Source organism: Anomaloglossus baeobatrachus, chromosome 4 (assembly GCF_048569485.1).
Source record: "Anomaloglossus baeobatrachus isolate aAnoBae1 chromosome 4, aAnoBae1.hap1, whole genome shotgun sequence".
NCBI classification, from domain to species: Eukaryota; Metazoa; Chordata; class Amphibia; order Anura; family Aromobatidae; genus Anomaloglossus; species Anomaloglossus baeobatrachus.
The window spans coordinates 621,734,221-621,750,746 of NC_134356.1; the positions used below are offsets into that span (position 1 = coordinate 621,734,221).

The following is a 16,526-nucleotide window of genomic DNA, read 5'->3' on the forward strand; positions in this document are numbered from 1 at the left end:
GCTCCTCCCTTCTCCTTCAGTTTAGTCTAGAGGAACCATTACTGAAGAGACATGCCTAAAACCCTGTACAGATTATTCCTTTTCACCTGCCTTTACTTTGTACTTAATACAAGATTCTAGAAGAAAACTACAGCGTTTCTCCTTGTCTTCCTACAAGTCATCGTTGGGCTGAGTTAACACTATCTGTGGAAGCCTAGAGTGAGTAAACCATACAGTTATCTAAGGGACTGATAATTAGAGCGGTTGGACTCATTGCTACAGGGAAGAAACAGAATAAGGCTATGTGCACACGCTGCGTTTTTTTGACGCTGCGTTTTTGTGCGTTTTTGGCCGCTAAAAACGCACAAAAACGCACCTGCGTCGAAAAAACGCGGCAAAAAACGCACGCGTTTTGCCGCGATTTGGTGCGTTTTTTGCTGCGTTTTGCTGCGTTTTTGCTCACTGCGTCCTTATGCGTTTTTTATCAGTGAACAAAAAAAAAAAAGGTCTGATGTCATTTCCTTCTTCAATGTGTTCTTCATTCTCCACTAGTGTATGCAGAAGAGCAGACAGCTGCAGAACTACAAGGCTCAGCATCCTCGATCCAATAGTGTATGCAGGAGAGCAGACAGCAGCTGTCGAACTACAAGGCTCAGCATCCTCCATCCAATAGTGTATGCAGGAGAGCAGACAGCAGCTGTTGAACTACAAGGCTCAGCATCCTCCTTCCAGGACTGTATGCAGGATTTCTTTGCCCCCCCCAAAAAAAAAAATGACGTGGGCTTCGCCATATTTTTGTATGCTAGCCGGGTACAGCAGGCAGGTACGGGCTGCCCCCAACCCCCAGCTGCCTATTTGTACCCGGCTGGGAACCAAAAATATAGGGAAGCCCTTTTTTTTTAAATTATTTCATGAATTTCATGAAATAATTTAAAAAAAAAAATGACGTGGGCTTCGCCCCATTTTTGAGTCCAGCCGGGTACAACTAGGCAGCTGGGGATTGGAATCCACAGTGCAGGGTGCCCATGCTTTCTGGGCACCCCCGCTGTGAATTGCAGTCCCGCAGCCACCCCAGAAAATGGCGCTTTCATAGAAGCGCCATCTTCTGGCGCTGTATCCAACTCTTCCGGCTGCCCTGGTGACGGGTGGCTAGCCAGGTAATAATGGAGTTAGGGCTAGCTGTATATTATCAGCTAGCCCTAAGCCCGAAATTCATGGTGTCACGCCAATATTAGACATGGCCACCATGAATTTCTAGTAAAGATAAAAAAAAAACACAACACAGAAAAATATTTTTATTAGAAAGAAAACACAACACAATTAGTGACTCCATCTTTATTGAAATAAACCCCCCTCCGCAGTAATCCTGGGTTAGGGTCCCGCGCCGTCCAATCAGGATCCAATATCATCTGATCGGTTTGCTGGAAGGCATACCGATCAGATGATGTGTTAGGTTAAAGGATGTGAATCACATGACACATCAGCTGATTGTATAAAAGCCGATTATACAATCAGCTGATGCATCAGTAGAAAAAAAAAAAAAATAATACTCACTTATGTGCTGAATTACCGGCAGCTCCCGGAGCGATGGGGCGGGAGTCTGATCCTGTCCGATCGCTGCAGCAGCTGCCGGTAATCAGGGATGAAGTCTCCTGACGCATCCGCTGATACCGGCCGGGCGCCCGCGTCAGCCCGAGACTCGATCAGCTGATGCGTCAGGTGACTGCATCAGGTGATCCATCGCCAGGTCCTGCAAGCAAGGTCCTGCCCCGGGGAGACTGCACACAGCCGGAGCGGGAGCGGCGATACCGTGAGAGGAGCTGGGAGCGGGCATGGCACCGCGAGGCTGCAGACAGGTGAGTATAACTTTTTTTTTTTTTATTCTACTGTTAACTTTTGTTTTCGCAGCCGCTTCCACCTCCCGCCTGTACATGGCGCCGCACGGCAGCATACATGCACAGGACGGGAGGTGGACGCGGCGGTGACGGTACCGGGAGGATTCATGCTTCTGTCTATACTGACAGAAGGAATCCTCTTCCTGTACACGTCACTTTACTACCCACCTCCTGCGCTTATAGCTGCGTTTTTGGTCTTAGAAACGCACCAAAACGCAGCTATTTGCGTTTCTCATTGCGTCTTTCAACATCCCATTGAACTCAATGGATGAAAAGCGCAGTGAAAAACGCGGGAATAATTGACATGCTGCGTTTTTGTGGTCACCACAAAAACGCAGCTGAAAAAAAAACGCTGTGTGGGGACAGCAAAAATGAAAACTCATAGACTTTGCTGGGGAAGCAAAGTCATGCAGTTTTGAGGCCAAAAACGCACCCGAAAAACGCGCAAAAACGCCGCGAAAAACGCACCGTGTGCACATAGCCTAAGCGCTGTTAATTCCACAGCGCTTTACATAAAATGGAAACACTGTCCCCATTGGGGCTCACAATCTAGAGTCCCTATCTGTATGATAACTGAAGAAAAATGTCAGACGTCTACAGGGAAAAGCAAAACTAATCCCATCCAGAGTCCCGTCCTACTCTCTTTCCTGCTTCAAAAAGTTTTCTATTAATTGATCACATCTTTGAATGCCAAGATTAATAAATGGTATACGCTCATTGTTTTGTTTTTATTAAACATTTTAAAAAAAAACTAAACTAAACTAAAATATAGTACATGCAGGACCAAGATATTTGCAAAAGTTAAGAAAATTTAACTTTTATTAAATATGAATTAAAATGCCCACATACAGAGGGGGGGAGTACCACACAACTAATTTTCTAAGTAAATATATTTGTAAAGGTGCTATTGAAATGAATTGCTCACCAGATAGCGGTAACAACCCATCCAATCCACACGGGCACAGAGATCAAACCTTAGATGTCCATAAATTAAGTTATGTGTAATAATAAGAAATGATACAGCAAAAAAGTTTTCAATACATGAATAAAGAGAGGTGCAAAAAGTCATGGAAAGTCATGACACCAGTTGAAATCTATCAGTAATTAGAAAGCAATCCTGCCACTTACTGAAAAATTATATTAGCTAGTTCAACTGATGGCCTATAAAAAGATGTCTCATTACTAAGGTGTTACACAAGAAACATCTCATGATGTGTAATAGCAGTGTAACGGGGTGCCGGGGGTGCCTCAGGGAGTGTAGTCGTGGACCCTTGGTATGCCAGGCTAACCCCCGGCCCCGCCGTCACTATTGGGACAGGGGATTGCTTGGTGGGGCAGAGTGTGGTGGTAGAGAGAACGCTGTCAGACGTAGGAAGACTTTGCAGACGGAGATCAGTTGAATCAAAAGGCATGTTTATTGCACGTATCTTCACAACAGAGGCAACAATCTGATAGCGTCGATTCACAACTTCTGTTGGGGAAAACTCTTCTTGTCGTCTCCTCTCAGGGGGGATGTGCCCGGCTACTCTACTTCACCTGGGCTCCCACTCCGGCTACCGCAGACTTGACCCGCACAACTCTGTTTCACCATCGAGGACACTTTCTCTTTCCCTTTCCTTCGCTAGCTGTCAACATGGCTCCCACACTCTGCCCCCGTTGCTCCTTCTCCCCCGTCCCGGAATCGACTGCCTCAAACTCAAAACTTTTTCTCTACAACACTTTCTCTCCCTCCCCCTTCTGCTGCCGGCTCCTCCTTTCTCCTGCACTGTTTCTATGGGGACAGCCGTCCCACCCGGCCACTAGGGGAAACCCATCTATACAGTAGAAATACATTAAAACATAAACATTAATATTAACGGCTTTGTCTACCCCAGCGGGGGTATCTTCAGGGGGGAAAAACTGCGCCTCCTTGTAAGGGGTCCGTCCACCCCTTACAGCAGTGAGCTCTCTCAAGACCTTCACAAGCTTATTGTTGCAAAACATACTGATGGCATTGGTTACAGAAAAATTTCTAAACTACTTAAGGTTCCAGTGGGCACTGTTGAGGCCATAATACGGAAGTGGAAAGAGCATAATTCCACCATAAAATGGTCACGATCAGGTGCTCCCCACAAGATTTCAGATAGAGGTGGGAAAAAAATTATCAGAAGAGTTGTCCAAGAGTCAAGGACTACCTGTGGAGAACAACACAAAAACCTGGAATCAGCAGGTACAATAAGTAATGCACTCCCGCTCCATGGCCTGTATGTGCGCTCACCACACAAGACTCCATTGCTGAATAAAAAGCATGTTGAAGCATGTTTCAGGTTTGCTCAACAATATTCAGACAAGCCTGTGAAATACTGGGAGAATATAGTCTGGTCAGATGAGACCAAAATTGTACTCTTTGGATGCCATAAATACACACCATGTTTGGAGACTAAAAGGCAAAACACCATACTAACAGTGAAGTTTGGAGGTGTGAACATCATGGTGTGGGGCTATTTTACAGCATATGGCACTGGCAAACTTCATATAATTGGAGGAAGGATTACCGAGACATTCTTGATAAATATCTGCTGCCATCTACCAGGATGATCAAGATGAAATGAGGGTGGACATTTCAGCAAGCCAATGATCCCAAACACACAGCCAAGAAAACTCTCAATTGGTTTCAGAGACAAAAAATAAAGCTGCTAGAATTACCGAGACAAACAACTGACCTAAATTCAATAGAAAATGTATGCCAGGAACTAAAGCTCAGGGTTCATAGAAGGAGCCACAGAACCTTCAGGATTTGCAAAAGTGTTTCTGTAGAAGAATGGGCCAAAATCACACCTGAGCAAAGCAAAGCATGCCACTATAGTTTCTCCATGCAGGAGGCGACTTGAAGCTGTCATCATGAACAAAGACTTTTGGACGAAGTATTCAAAAAATGTCAGTAGGCATTACTACAGATCATTAAATTTATGGACATCTATGGTTTGATTTTTTTTTTTTGTCGGCGTGGATTGGATGGGTTGTTATCGACATCTGGTGATAAATTCATGTTAATAGCACCTTCAGATGTATATTTACTTAGAAAATTGGTGAAGTTATCAATACTTATTTCATTCTCTGTCATCCAACACAATCGACACAACTGAACGGTTGGTGTGCCAACAGAGAAACACCCATGATAGGAATAAATCGTTGAAACCACATATTAAATACAAAGAAATACATAATGTGTCAAGAATACAAAGTGCTAAACTAGTCATTGAAAACTAAGAACACAAGGTTGGTTATAAGGATTCAAATGCCATAAAATAGTAATTCCCTAAAAGTAGATGTAAAAGAGTACATGCTAAAGAGGTAAAGTATAACGGGTCACCCACCAAACACAACTGATGTGTGATAACTTACCATGTGTACTTATTGCATAAATCAGGTTTTTATTATTTATATTTTTTATTTGATTAATAATTGTTTTATGTTTTAAACATTTTTAATAAGTCTTTTTTATTATTTTTCATGCATTAATTTTTTTACTACACTGCTCAAAAATAGAAAGGGAATACTTAAAAAACACAATGTAACTCCAAGTCAATCACACTTCTGTGAAATCAACCTGTCCAATTGTGCAAATGGAACAGACAACAGGAAGAAATGATCGGTAATTAGCAATTAGCAAGACACCCCCTATAAAGGTGTGGTTCTACAGTTGGTGATCACAGACCATTCCTCTGTTCTCATCCTTTTTGACTGTTGTTTTGGTCACTTTTGCATTTTGTCAGTGCTCTCACCCTTATAGGTAGCATGACGCGGTGTCTACAACCCACATAGGTTACTTAGGTAGTGCAGCTCATCCAGGATGGCACATCAATGCAAACTGTGGCAAGAAGGTTAGCGTGGCAAGAAGGTTAGCTGTGTCTGTCAGCGTAGTGTCCAGAGGATGGTGGCGCTACCAGGAGACAGGCCAGTACACCAGGAGTCATAAAGGGGGCCGTAGGAGGACAACAACCCAGCAGCAGGATCGCTACTTCTTCCTTTTTTGCAAGGAGGAACTAATATCCATGTGTCTGCTCAAACTGTCAGAAACAGACTCAATGAGGGTGGCATGAGGGCCTGACGTACACAAATTGGAGTTGTGCTTGCAGCACAACACCGTGCAGGGCGATTGGAATTTGTCAGAGAACACCAATATTCGCAGATTCGACACTGGTGCCCTGTGCTCTTCACGGATGAGAGCAGGTTCACACTGAGCACATGTGAAGCCATGGAGAACGTTCTGCTGCCTGCAACGTCTTCCAGAATGACTGGTTTGGCAGTGAGAGTCAGTAATGTGTGGGAGGCATTTCTTTGGAGGGCCGCACAGCCTTCCATGTGCTAGCCAGAGATACCTTGACTGTTATTAGCTACCAGGATGAGATCCTTATACGCATTGTGAGACCATATGCAGGTGCGGTTGGCCCTGGATTCCTTCCGATGCATGACAATGCAAGGCCTCATGTGGCTCAAGTTTGTCAACAGTTCCTGCATGATGAAGGCATTGATGTTATGGACTGGTCTGCCTGTTCACCAGACTTGAATCCAATCTAGCACATCTGGGTCATCATGTATTGTTCCATCCATCATTGTCACGTTGCGCCACATATTGCATTAAAAATGCAAACACAAAATAGAATTCTAGAAAGCTGTAAATTTTAAAAAAAAATCAGCTAAAAACACCGAAAACCCTAGAAAAAAAGGCACATATGCAAAAATGAATCGCAACTGAAGACTACAGACTTGTTATCCCATGGTGCAGCGCAAAAAGAACAGAAAAGGAGGAAATAACAAAAAAAACTCACCAATACTTTCAGCAGTCTGTCTGCGTTGGGTTGATAGGAGAGGTACAGGTCCTGGTTTTGGACTTGTAGCGTAATGGGGGGCCTGGTTTTGTTAGCTCTGATGTATATGTTAACCTTGAATTTTGCTATGGACATAGAAAAGGTTGCACAATGAAAAGTGTGAATATAGTAATCACAATATATTACCATGCACGGATGTTCAGTTATGTGATATTACCGTACAGGAGTGCGGATGATTTTGATATATGGAAATATTTAAGAAATATGTACCTTGTTCGTTGGCGCCTTGCAGCGACATTGCCCACACAGCGCCACCTCTTATGACAAAGTATTTACTTAATTGATCTCGAATGGAGGTGATGTCCGTCTTTTGCATAGTAATTCTCAAATTATCATCGATGTAAGAGATATCTGAAAATAACCACACAGTTGTCATTACTTCACAGCAAATTCTCCATATGGAACCAAAGGTTTATTACAAGAGCCTAAAGGCGCAATTGCCCTATGGCCATGTCACGAGAATCCAAACATCAAAATATTGTACCATCATCCCTTTATAGATAGAAGTAAAAGCCTTACCCTAGAGTATGGGTCCCCAAACTGTGGCTTGCGGGCCCATAATGTGTGGCTTGTGGCTGTCTTCCAGCTTGGTGCATAAGCACCAGAGATAGCAAACTGCTATGAGAAGCAGGTGTCCAGATGGTGACTTTGTCGCGGGCGGAGGAGGGGACGCCGCGCTCTCCCACTGCTGCTCGGGTCCGGCTGGCACTGCGGCCTGCTGCTGCCGCTGCTCGGTGGCTCGAGCGATGGGCCGGATGCCGGGGACTCGAGCGGCACTCCTCGCCCGTGAGTGAAAGGGGGTTTTTGGGTGTGGGGATTGTTTATTGTCCGTGACGCCACCCACGGTTGTGGTGATTTGTTGACACCACCGCTGCTCTGTATGGGGATCCCGGGAAGGATGGTATGGAGCAGCCAGTTGTTGTGTTGCCCCTCCGTGGGTAGGGGTTGGTGATCCCGGGGCCCAGTGATGAGGTGGGTGATGCAGGGCTTGGTGGGCGCAGGGACGCGGGGGCAGCGCTGTGCCTTGCGGCACTGTGGTACTCACTCAGCCTGAGACGATGACACAGTTCTCGGTAAAACACACGGCTGGAAAGACGGTTCCCACGGACGGCTGCACTTGCTTTTCCCAGTAGGTGACGGTGACGATCCCTCTGTCCTGCACCTAAGTTGACAATCTTTGCGATGGGTTCCCACCGGTAACCCTCTCCCCGGCTTGGATATGGGCCGGAGGAGCCCTACTTTGCCCGCAGGCGCTGGCCCTGAGAAACTGGTGCTCTGGCGGTGGCGGTGTCTCTCCTCAATGGTTGGACTGTTGCCTTCAACCGAGACTTGGTTGTTTGGAGACAGACGTCCCCTTCACTGACGGATTCGGCAAATTTACGGCGACTCCTAGCCTTGCCGGGGTCCGAGAGGCCCCTGCCCTGGTGCTGACTGTTCTTCGTATACTGCTCCGGACCGCCGGGTCACTACCCGTCCGCGGTCCTTCCAGCAACCTCCGAGCAGTCCCGCTCCAGACTGTCACCGCCGTCTGCTGACCTTGCTGTCACTGTCCGGACACACAGCCACGGACTCACTTCAGGCTTTACTACTGTTTCTTGCACTTTTACTTCAGCTTCTCCTCTCAGCTCCTCTACTTTGCTCCACCACCACTTTACTTCCTTCTACTTTCACTTCCCTGACTTAACTGTTCTTCAACTCTCCATGTTTACTCCTTCTTGTCCAAACCCTATCTCTGATCTGCCTGGTTCTTCCCGCCTCCAGGGCTGTGTACTCCTCGGTGGGCGGAGCCAACCGCCTGGCCCACCCCCTGGTGTGAACATCAGCCCCTGGAGGAAGGCAACAAGGATTTTGGTAGCCTTGATGTTCCTAACTGGGGTGTAGGGTGTGGTGGTGTTGTGACCTGTGACCCCTGGATTGCCCAGGGCATCACAACTTTTGTGAGTAGCCTCACATATAAGTGCAGATCTAAATGGGGTAAGGCAGGAACCCCTGAATCCTGGTATACTAGCGCCAAGTACAAGAGCAGATCTAAATGGGGAAAGGCAGGAACCCCTGGATCTTGGTATGCTGCCTCTGTGTGATTTATGTAGAAAAGCTTTGGTTGTCACTATACCAGTAATGGGGGCTCTGAGTGCCATTACTATTAGGGGGATGGGAGTTGGATATGGCTTGCATCACTCTCTCAGAGCTAAATGTGGCTCATGACCTTCTGTCTGAGCTGAATGTGGATCTCAAGGTCAGAAAGGTGTGGACCCCTGTCCTAGAGGTATGACCACTGAGATCCTCACAGAGTATTATTGTATAAATAAAGTGGTGGTACACATACTGGACCTAATCACAGCTCCCTTCACTTTCATGGGACTGTTAAAGATCTCTTTCCCCAGCAGTCCAATAAAAGTGTCACGCATGGACTAGGGGAGAGTCTGGTGTGAGGCCAAACACACAACTTTAAAAGGTAGAACACCACCAAAACAAAAGGGATACATCGGGAACACTTTTACAATGGTGGGCCCTAGCACTAGTGAAGGGAAGTTGGCACCTCCTCCACTTACCTGCCACTGTACCCTGCACTCTTAGCCAGTCCCTATACAGGTTCCTTACCTGTCACCGAACTGGAACCTGAAGTCCTGAGAAGACCCTACAATAGTCCCTGGCTAAGGAGTGGGCAGGTGAGGGACGCTAGCCTCACCGCTGCACTGAAACACACCAGCAAAGGAAGAAAGGCAGGGGGAAAAACAAAAACAGATTGTTGCAGTCAGCAGCAAGACTGCAGCCACGACAGCAACTATGGCAGAGGGTAACAGCAGATTCTTCCACCACTAAGACCAGAATCCAAATCCATCATCCTCCATTGTAGCCACTGGATTTTTCTTGGTAAAAAAATAAAGATGACTTGAATTCTTACCAGGAACATGCTTGTGTGGTATCACAAAGGCTGAGAAAGAATTCTTGGTTTCCTAATTCGAGAAATCTACTATTTCTGTTAAGGAAATTACATTGCTGGGGTTCATTTTATCGGCTGATGGGAGTAGGATGGATCCTGGGAATGTGCACGCCATAATAGATTGGATTCAACCTAGTGACCTCAAAGCATTGCAATGTTTTCTAGGATTCACCAACTATTATAGACAATTCATTAGGGTTTTTTCCACAGATTGCTAAACCTCTTACTGACCTTAGATATAAGGGGGCAGATCGCAGTATTTTGTCACGAGATGCTATTAGGGCTTTTAAAAAAATTGAAAGAGTGTTTATTGTCTTCTCCTGTTCTACTCAAATCTAATCTTCAAGAACCTTTCATTGTGGAGGTAGATGCTTCAGAGGACAGGGTAGTGTTCGTTTTATCTCAGGCTTCCAAGACTCCAACCAATTTGCAGCTTTGTGCATTTTTCTTGAAAATATTTTTAGCTGCTGAGACACATGGGGAATCGAGAGTTACTTATGGTTAAATTAGTCTTTGAGGAATGGAGACATTTTTTGGAGGAAGAGGTTCATCAACTCACTGTGGTTGCTTACCATAAGAACTTAGCTTATATTGATTCAGCTAAACAGAACCAGATGGTTGTTATTTTTATCTAGATTCAATTTCTCTATGACATTCAGGTCGGGGTCCAATAATGTGAAGGGAGATACATTATCATGTGGTCTCCTCCAGAACCTTCATCCTCTATTCTCCCTCAGGGCATTGTGGTATCAGCCAGTACCTGTGCCATGTCCCTTTGATTCCAGGCCCGGGACCGAGTCCCCACAGCCCCGGGGTATGTCAGCTTTCATCATGGCTCAGCAGGAGGACTAGTCCTCATTCCTAACTCTGGCTGAGTTCGCCTTTAACACTCGGGTCAATCAGTCCACTGGAACCTCACCTTTTCATCCCCATTTTGGTGAATTCTCTAGGATAAGTTCTGAGAGTCCTTGGGTTGAGATCACCATACAGAAATTCGGGAATATCTTGCGGGAGGTTCAAAAGAACCTTGAGGCCACTCAAGGTACCGTCACACTAAGCAACTTACCAGCGATCCCAACAACGATAGGGATCGCTGGTAAGTTGCTAGGAGGTTGCTGGTGAGCTCACCAGCAACCAGTGACCAGCCCCCAGCGCTGCGTGGAAGATGCTGCGCTTGGTAACTAAGGTAAATATCGGTAACCAACCCGATATTTACCTTGGTTACCACCGCACGGAGCTACACGTGCAGAGAGCAGGGAGCAGCACACACTGAGCGCTGGCTCCTTGCTCTCCTAGCTACAGCACACATCGGGTTAATTACCCGATGTGTACTGCAGCTAAATGTGCACAGAGCAGGGAGCAGCGCACACTGCTTAGCGCTGGCTCCCTGCTCTCCTAGCTACAGCACACATCGGGTTAATTAACCCGATGTGTCCTGCAGCTAGCTACATGTGCACAGAGCAGGAGCCGGCACTGACAGCAGCGGAGGCTGGTATCGAAGGTAAATATCGGGTAACCAAGGACAGGGCTTCTTGGTTACCCGATGTTTACTGTGGATACCAGCCTCCGCAGAAGCCGGCTCCTGCTGCCTGCACATTTAGTTGTTGCTGTCTCGCTGTCACACACAGCGATCTGTGCTTCACAGCGGGACAGCAACAACTAAAAAATGGCCCATGACATTCAGCAACAACCAACGACCTCACAGCAGGGGCCGGGTTGTTGCTGGATGTCACACACAGCAACATCGCTAGCAACGTCACAAAAGTTGTTCGTTAGCAGCGATGTTGCTAGCGATGTTGCTTAGTGTGACGGGGCCTTCAGAATCACCAAAAACCGAAGGCCGATAGAAAACGTTCGAAGGTTCAGGTCTTTAAAGCAGGCGATAAGGTTTGTTTATCATCTAAAAATGTTAAACTTAAGGTACCATCAGTGAAGATGGGTCCTAAATTTATTGGTCCATTTGAGATTCTGGAAGTAGTCAATCCAATGGCTTTTAGATTGAAATGTCCTTCATCTCTTAATATTCCTAATGTCCTCCATAGATTCCTATTAAAGCAGTCTGTTCCTTCAATATTATCTCCCTTATCCCTGCCTGCTCCGTTGTCTAGGTTCACAAGAGAAAAAGGGAAAAACTCCAGTACCCTCGATAGTAGAAATCCAGGATTTAGATTAAAACATCACATTTGTTGGGTAAATTGAAAAAAAACATGTAGTAGGCACGGTGTACACGTTCGGAGCACACAGGCTCTAACTCATGATGTAACACTAGAATGTCATACATGAGGCAGATAAGGAATGGAGTGCAGAGAAGTACCAGTAATATATAGGGTACGTAGTATAGCTGACACACAGCACATTTTTATCAACATACAACATTACTGTAATGTGTGTCCTCGCCCAGCCAAAGTTGGATATGCAATGCTGTGATATATGAGCATAGCTTTACTAAAGCCAGTGAGACGATCAAGTGATTAGTGGCAATATTGTGGTATGCAAAAGTCACCTCTCCACCTACTTCTCAAAAGTAGCACAATAAGTGGTTAATTGGGTATTCCCGTCCCCATGATTCTATTGCAATATGTAATCATTGTAATAGTAATAATAACAAATTCCTCCAATTAAAAATGTAGTATAGTTCTCCTGATTAGCTAGATCTTTTACCTCATGTGCAGGGCATCCATGGTTACAGCCACTCATATAGTGACAGTTAGTTGCTAATGTCATGGATCCCTAAGCTCTACTGCCCTGCACACGAGGTAAGCAACATAGCTAATCAGGAGAACTATACTACATTTCTAATTGAAGGTATTTCCTAAAATTTTTATTACACTTACTACATATTTGTATAGGATCTTAGAGATGTGAATAGCCCTTTACATAACCTGCAGAGGGCAAGGACAGCATATTTCAAGCAGATATAGTATATCTAAAGTCAAACAATGGTGAAAGTTGTAGAAAAAATCTAAGTATACCTACAGGAAGCATAGATTTAACTTTCCGAATTTAGGATGTCTCAAGGTATGCACATTTTAATCACTGATCCTTTTATCTCCATGCGCCTACCCGGTCCCCGCTGGTCTCTTCTTCTTGACCTCAGCATGACACTCCAGAACTGGCAGAACATGCCCGATCAACCAAGTCACTGGCCCCATTGGGACCCTCCTCAGGCAGTAAGTGACTGAGCAAGCATTTTGGGACATTTCCAACGTGTTCAGATAAGACCTTTGAGTAGAGACCAGTGGGGATTGGGTAGGTAAGGTTTGGAGATGGGCAAGTCCTTTTAAAAGGGTTTTATCATCTTCAGTCATCAGGAACACACTACTCTTTTGCCTCTTGGCTTCATGCTTGTTGGGGTCCGGGATGGTGCATTCCTGAAGATTGTCAATTCGGACCAATGGCAAGGACGTTCCGGTGGTCTGCACTATGCGCTCTCCAATGCTGCCAACATACTGTAAGCATCCTCTGCAGCATCGGAATAATGAAGGAACTCTGAAACACTGAGTGATCCGGCTAGCTTTCAAGCAGCACTTGCAAGTTCTAAAGCAAAGAATTCCCAAGTATGCGCTCCTTGCCTAGGCAACTGGCCACCTCTGTAAGACTGCTGAGATGGTCGATAACCTAGGCAACAAGCAATAAACTACAGAATTAAAAATTCCTTCATTTTTTAGAAGAGAGGGAAGATATATATATATATATCTATATCTCCTGGTTTTGGACCGTGAGGAAGGCAGACAACACCGCCGAAACGCATAGTCCCATCTGCGTTTTGTTTCCTGCATTTACCTTTGATACCTGAGTCGTTTGGACCTCTGTGTTTTAAGAATTGAAATAAGCCTGAAGAATTTAAACAGCACCCTAAAGTTCTGACGTCTATGCTGGATCTTATATTATATACTGTATATATTGCAAGGTTGTTTTTTTTTTAACAAGCACTGTGTAATTTTATCCATTAAACCACATGAGACAACCCCTTTTAGACCCTTCCCCCTTAGTGTCCCCATTATCATATTATTTCTTACCATTTGGATCAAATTTTTTTATCATATCCATCAATTTGCGCTGCATCACAGGTAGCCGGAACATTTCAATCTCTTCCCTCCGAATACTCATGTATGGAGGCGTCGGATATGTAATTGGTTTCACGGAAAGTAGATATGGAAAAGAGTAATTGTTCTCCATTGCGATGTGTTTAGATTCTCCTTGGTCAGAAAAAGACAAAAATAAAAATATATAATGTTAGTAGGCAATGATTTTAGAATTGCTGGCCTGAGGTTCTCTTCTATTCTGCAGTGCTGTACAGTATGTATGAATCCTGTGTATGCAGGTCCATAACACAAACACACAGTATGTTCTCAAGGCCTCTATTTATACAGATGACGGCATATATACAGGGTTTATACAGTTGTGCTCAAAAGTTTACATACCTGGGCAGATTTTTTGCTTCTTGGCCTTTTTTCAGAGAATATGAATGAAAACACAAAAGAAATGTTTCCACTCATGGTGAGTGGTTGGGTGAAGCCATTTATTGTCAAACTACTGTGGTTTCTCTTTTTAAGTCATAATAACAACCAAAAACATCCAAATTACCCTTTTCAAAAGTTCACACACCCTGGTGATTTTGGCTTGATAACATGCACAACAGTTGACACAAATGGGTTTGAATGGCTAATAAAGGTAACATCCTCACCGGTGACCTGTTTGCTTGTAATCAGTGTGTGCATAAAAGCTAAGTGAGTTTCTGGAATCCAGACAGACTCTTGCATGTTTCATCTAGCCACTGACATTACTGGATTATGAGTCATGGGGAAAGTAAAAAAATTGTCAACGGATCTACAGGAAAAGATAGTTGAACTGTATAAAACAGGAAAGGGATACAAAAAGATATCCAAGGAATTGATAATGCCAGTCAGCAGTGTTCAATCTGTGATTAACAAATGGAAAATCAGGGGCTCTGTAAAATCCAAATCAGAATCAGGTAGACCAACAAAAATTTCGGCCACATCTCCCAGGAAAATTGTTCGGGATGCAAAGAAAAATCACAAGTAACATCAGCTGAAATACAGGATTCACTGAAAACTAGTGGTGTGGCTGTTTCAAGATGCACAATAAGGAGGCACTTGAAGAAAAATGGGCTGCATGGTCGAGTCGCCAGAAGAAAGCCATTACTGCGCAAATGCCACAAAGTATATCGCCTACAATATGCCAAACAGTACAAAGACAAGCTCAAAAATTTCTGGAACAAGGTAATTTGGAGTGATGAGAACAAAATGAAACTTTTTGTCAACAATGATAAACGTTTGGAGAGGTGTCAACAAGTCCTATGATGAAAGGAACACCATTCCTACTGTAAAGCACGGAGGTGCATCGCTGATGATGTGGGGATGTATGAGCTACAAAGGCATAGGAAACTTGGTCAGAGTTGAAGGAAAGATAAATGCAGCACATTATCAGCAAATAATGGAGACAAATTTGCACTCATCAGCCCGGAAGCTGCGCATGGGACGTACTTGGACGCTACAACATGACAATGATCCAAAACACAAGGTCAAGTCAATTGGCTACAGCTGAACATCGTCATTGGCTACAGCTGAACAAAGTGAAGGTTCTGGAGTGGCCATCTCAGTCTCCTGACCTCAATATCATTGAGCCACTCTGCTAAAATGGGGAAACAGAAGGCGCAATAGGGTCTTACCTGGTATAAAACGTACAAGAAGTAAGGATAGGTACACTCACCTGGTAGGGTTGTGACAGTCACAACTCCTTATTCAGCATGTGAGTGTCCGCGTGGTCCCAGCAGCGGCCCCGTTCAGGAAACAGCGGGGAAAAAAGTCATATAGGAAAAAACGGGTTTAATGCCGCGCTAAAGGATCACTGATATCAGTAAGATGAAAATCTCTTTTTTATTTTAGTCAATCCAACGCGTTTAGAGACAAGGACCGTCTCCTTCTTCAGGGAAAAAAGAAATGATTTCTTTTTACCCTGAAGAAGGAGACGGTCCTTGTCTCTGAAACGCGTTGGATTGACTAAAATAAAAAAGAGATTTTCATCTTACTGATATCAGTGATCCTTTAGCGCGGCATTAAACCCGTTTTTTCCTATATGACTTTTTTCCCCATTGAACCACTCTGGGGAGAACTCAAGCACGCAGGTCATGCAAGAAAGCCCAGGAATTTATAGGAACTGGAGGCTTTTTGCCAAGAAGAATGGGCAGCTTCAGCATCTGAAAAAATAAAGAGCCTCATCTACAGCTACCACAAACGAGGGCAATACACGGTATTAAGAACTGGGGTATGTGAACTTTTGATTAGGGTCATTTGGATGTTTTTGGTTGTCATTATGATTTAAAAAGAGAAAACACAGTAGTGACAATAAATGGCTTCACCCAACCACTAACCATGAGTGGAAAAAAGATTTTGTGTTATCATTCATATTCTCTGAAAAAAGGGCAAGAAAGCAAAAAATTTGCTGGGGTGTGTAAACTTTTGAGCACAAATGTATGCACAGTATAAATGATGTATAATTTTGTGTAATAATACCGCTAGCTTTACATCTGTCATTGCTAACAGGCGCACACCTTCATCCGGTAACTCCTCCACTAGCATGAATGGCAAATATTTCCGCAGTGCAAAAATCCAGAGACAATTCCCATTGGTGTTATCAAGAGTATGCTCTTAAATATTTGCTACACCCGTAACATGTTACACGTGTAACCCGCACATGATTCTATCAATAAAGTTCTGCCAAATATCGTGAAGCATCAAAAACAAAGCATGACATACTAAAAAGAGAAAAAATGCAGCTTCAAAAACTAAATAAAAAATGCAAAGGAAAGGACCT

General features: G+C 44.4%; 1 protein-coding gene across 1 annotated transcript in view; it reads right to left on the reverse strand.

Moving 5' to 3' along the window:
- Positions 1-13,884, reverse strand: part of LOC142301923 (uncharacterized) — a 33,345-nt gene extending 19,461 nt beyond the window's left edge. The window contains exons 1-3 of the mRNA XM_075342968.1: positions 13,709-13,884; positions 6,956-7,096; positions 6,686-6,810 (exon numbers count right to left, since the gene is read on the reverse strand). Coding sequence (XP_075199083.1) covers positions 6,686-6,810; positions 6,956-7,096; positions 13,709-13,868 — 426 coding nt within the window. The 5' untranslated portion in view covers positions 13,869-13,884. The remainder of the gene's footprint in view (positions 1-6,685; positions 6,811-6,955; positions 7,097-13,708) is intronic.
- Positions 13,885-16,526: the final 2,642 nt, after the last annotated feature.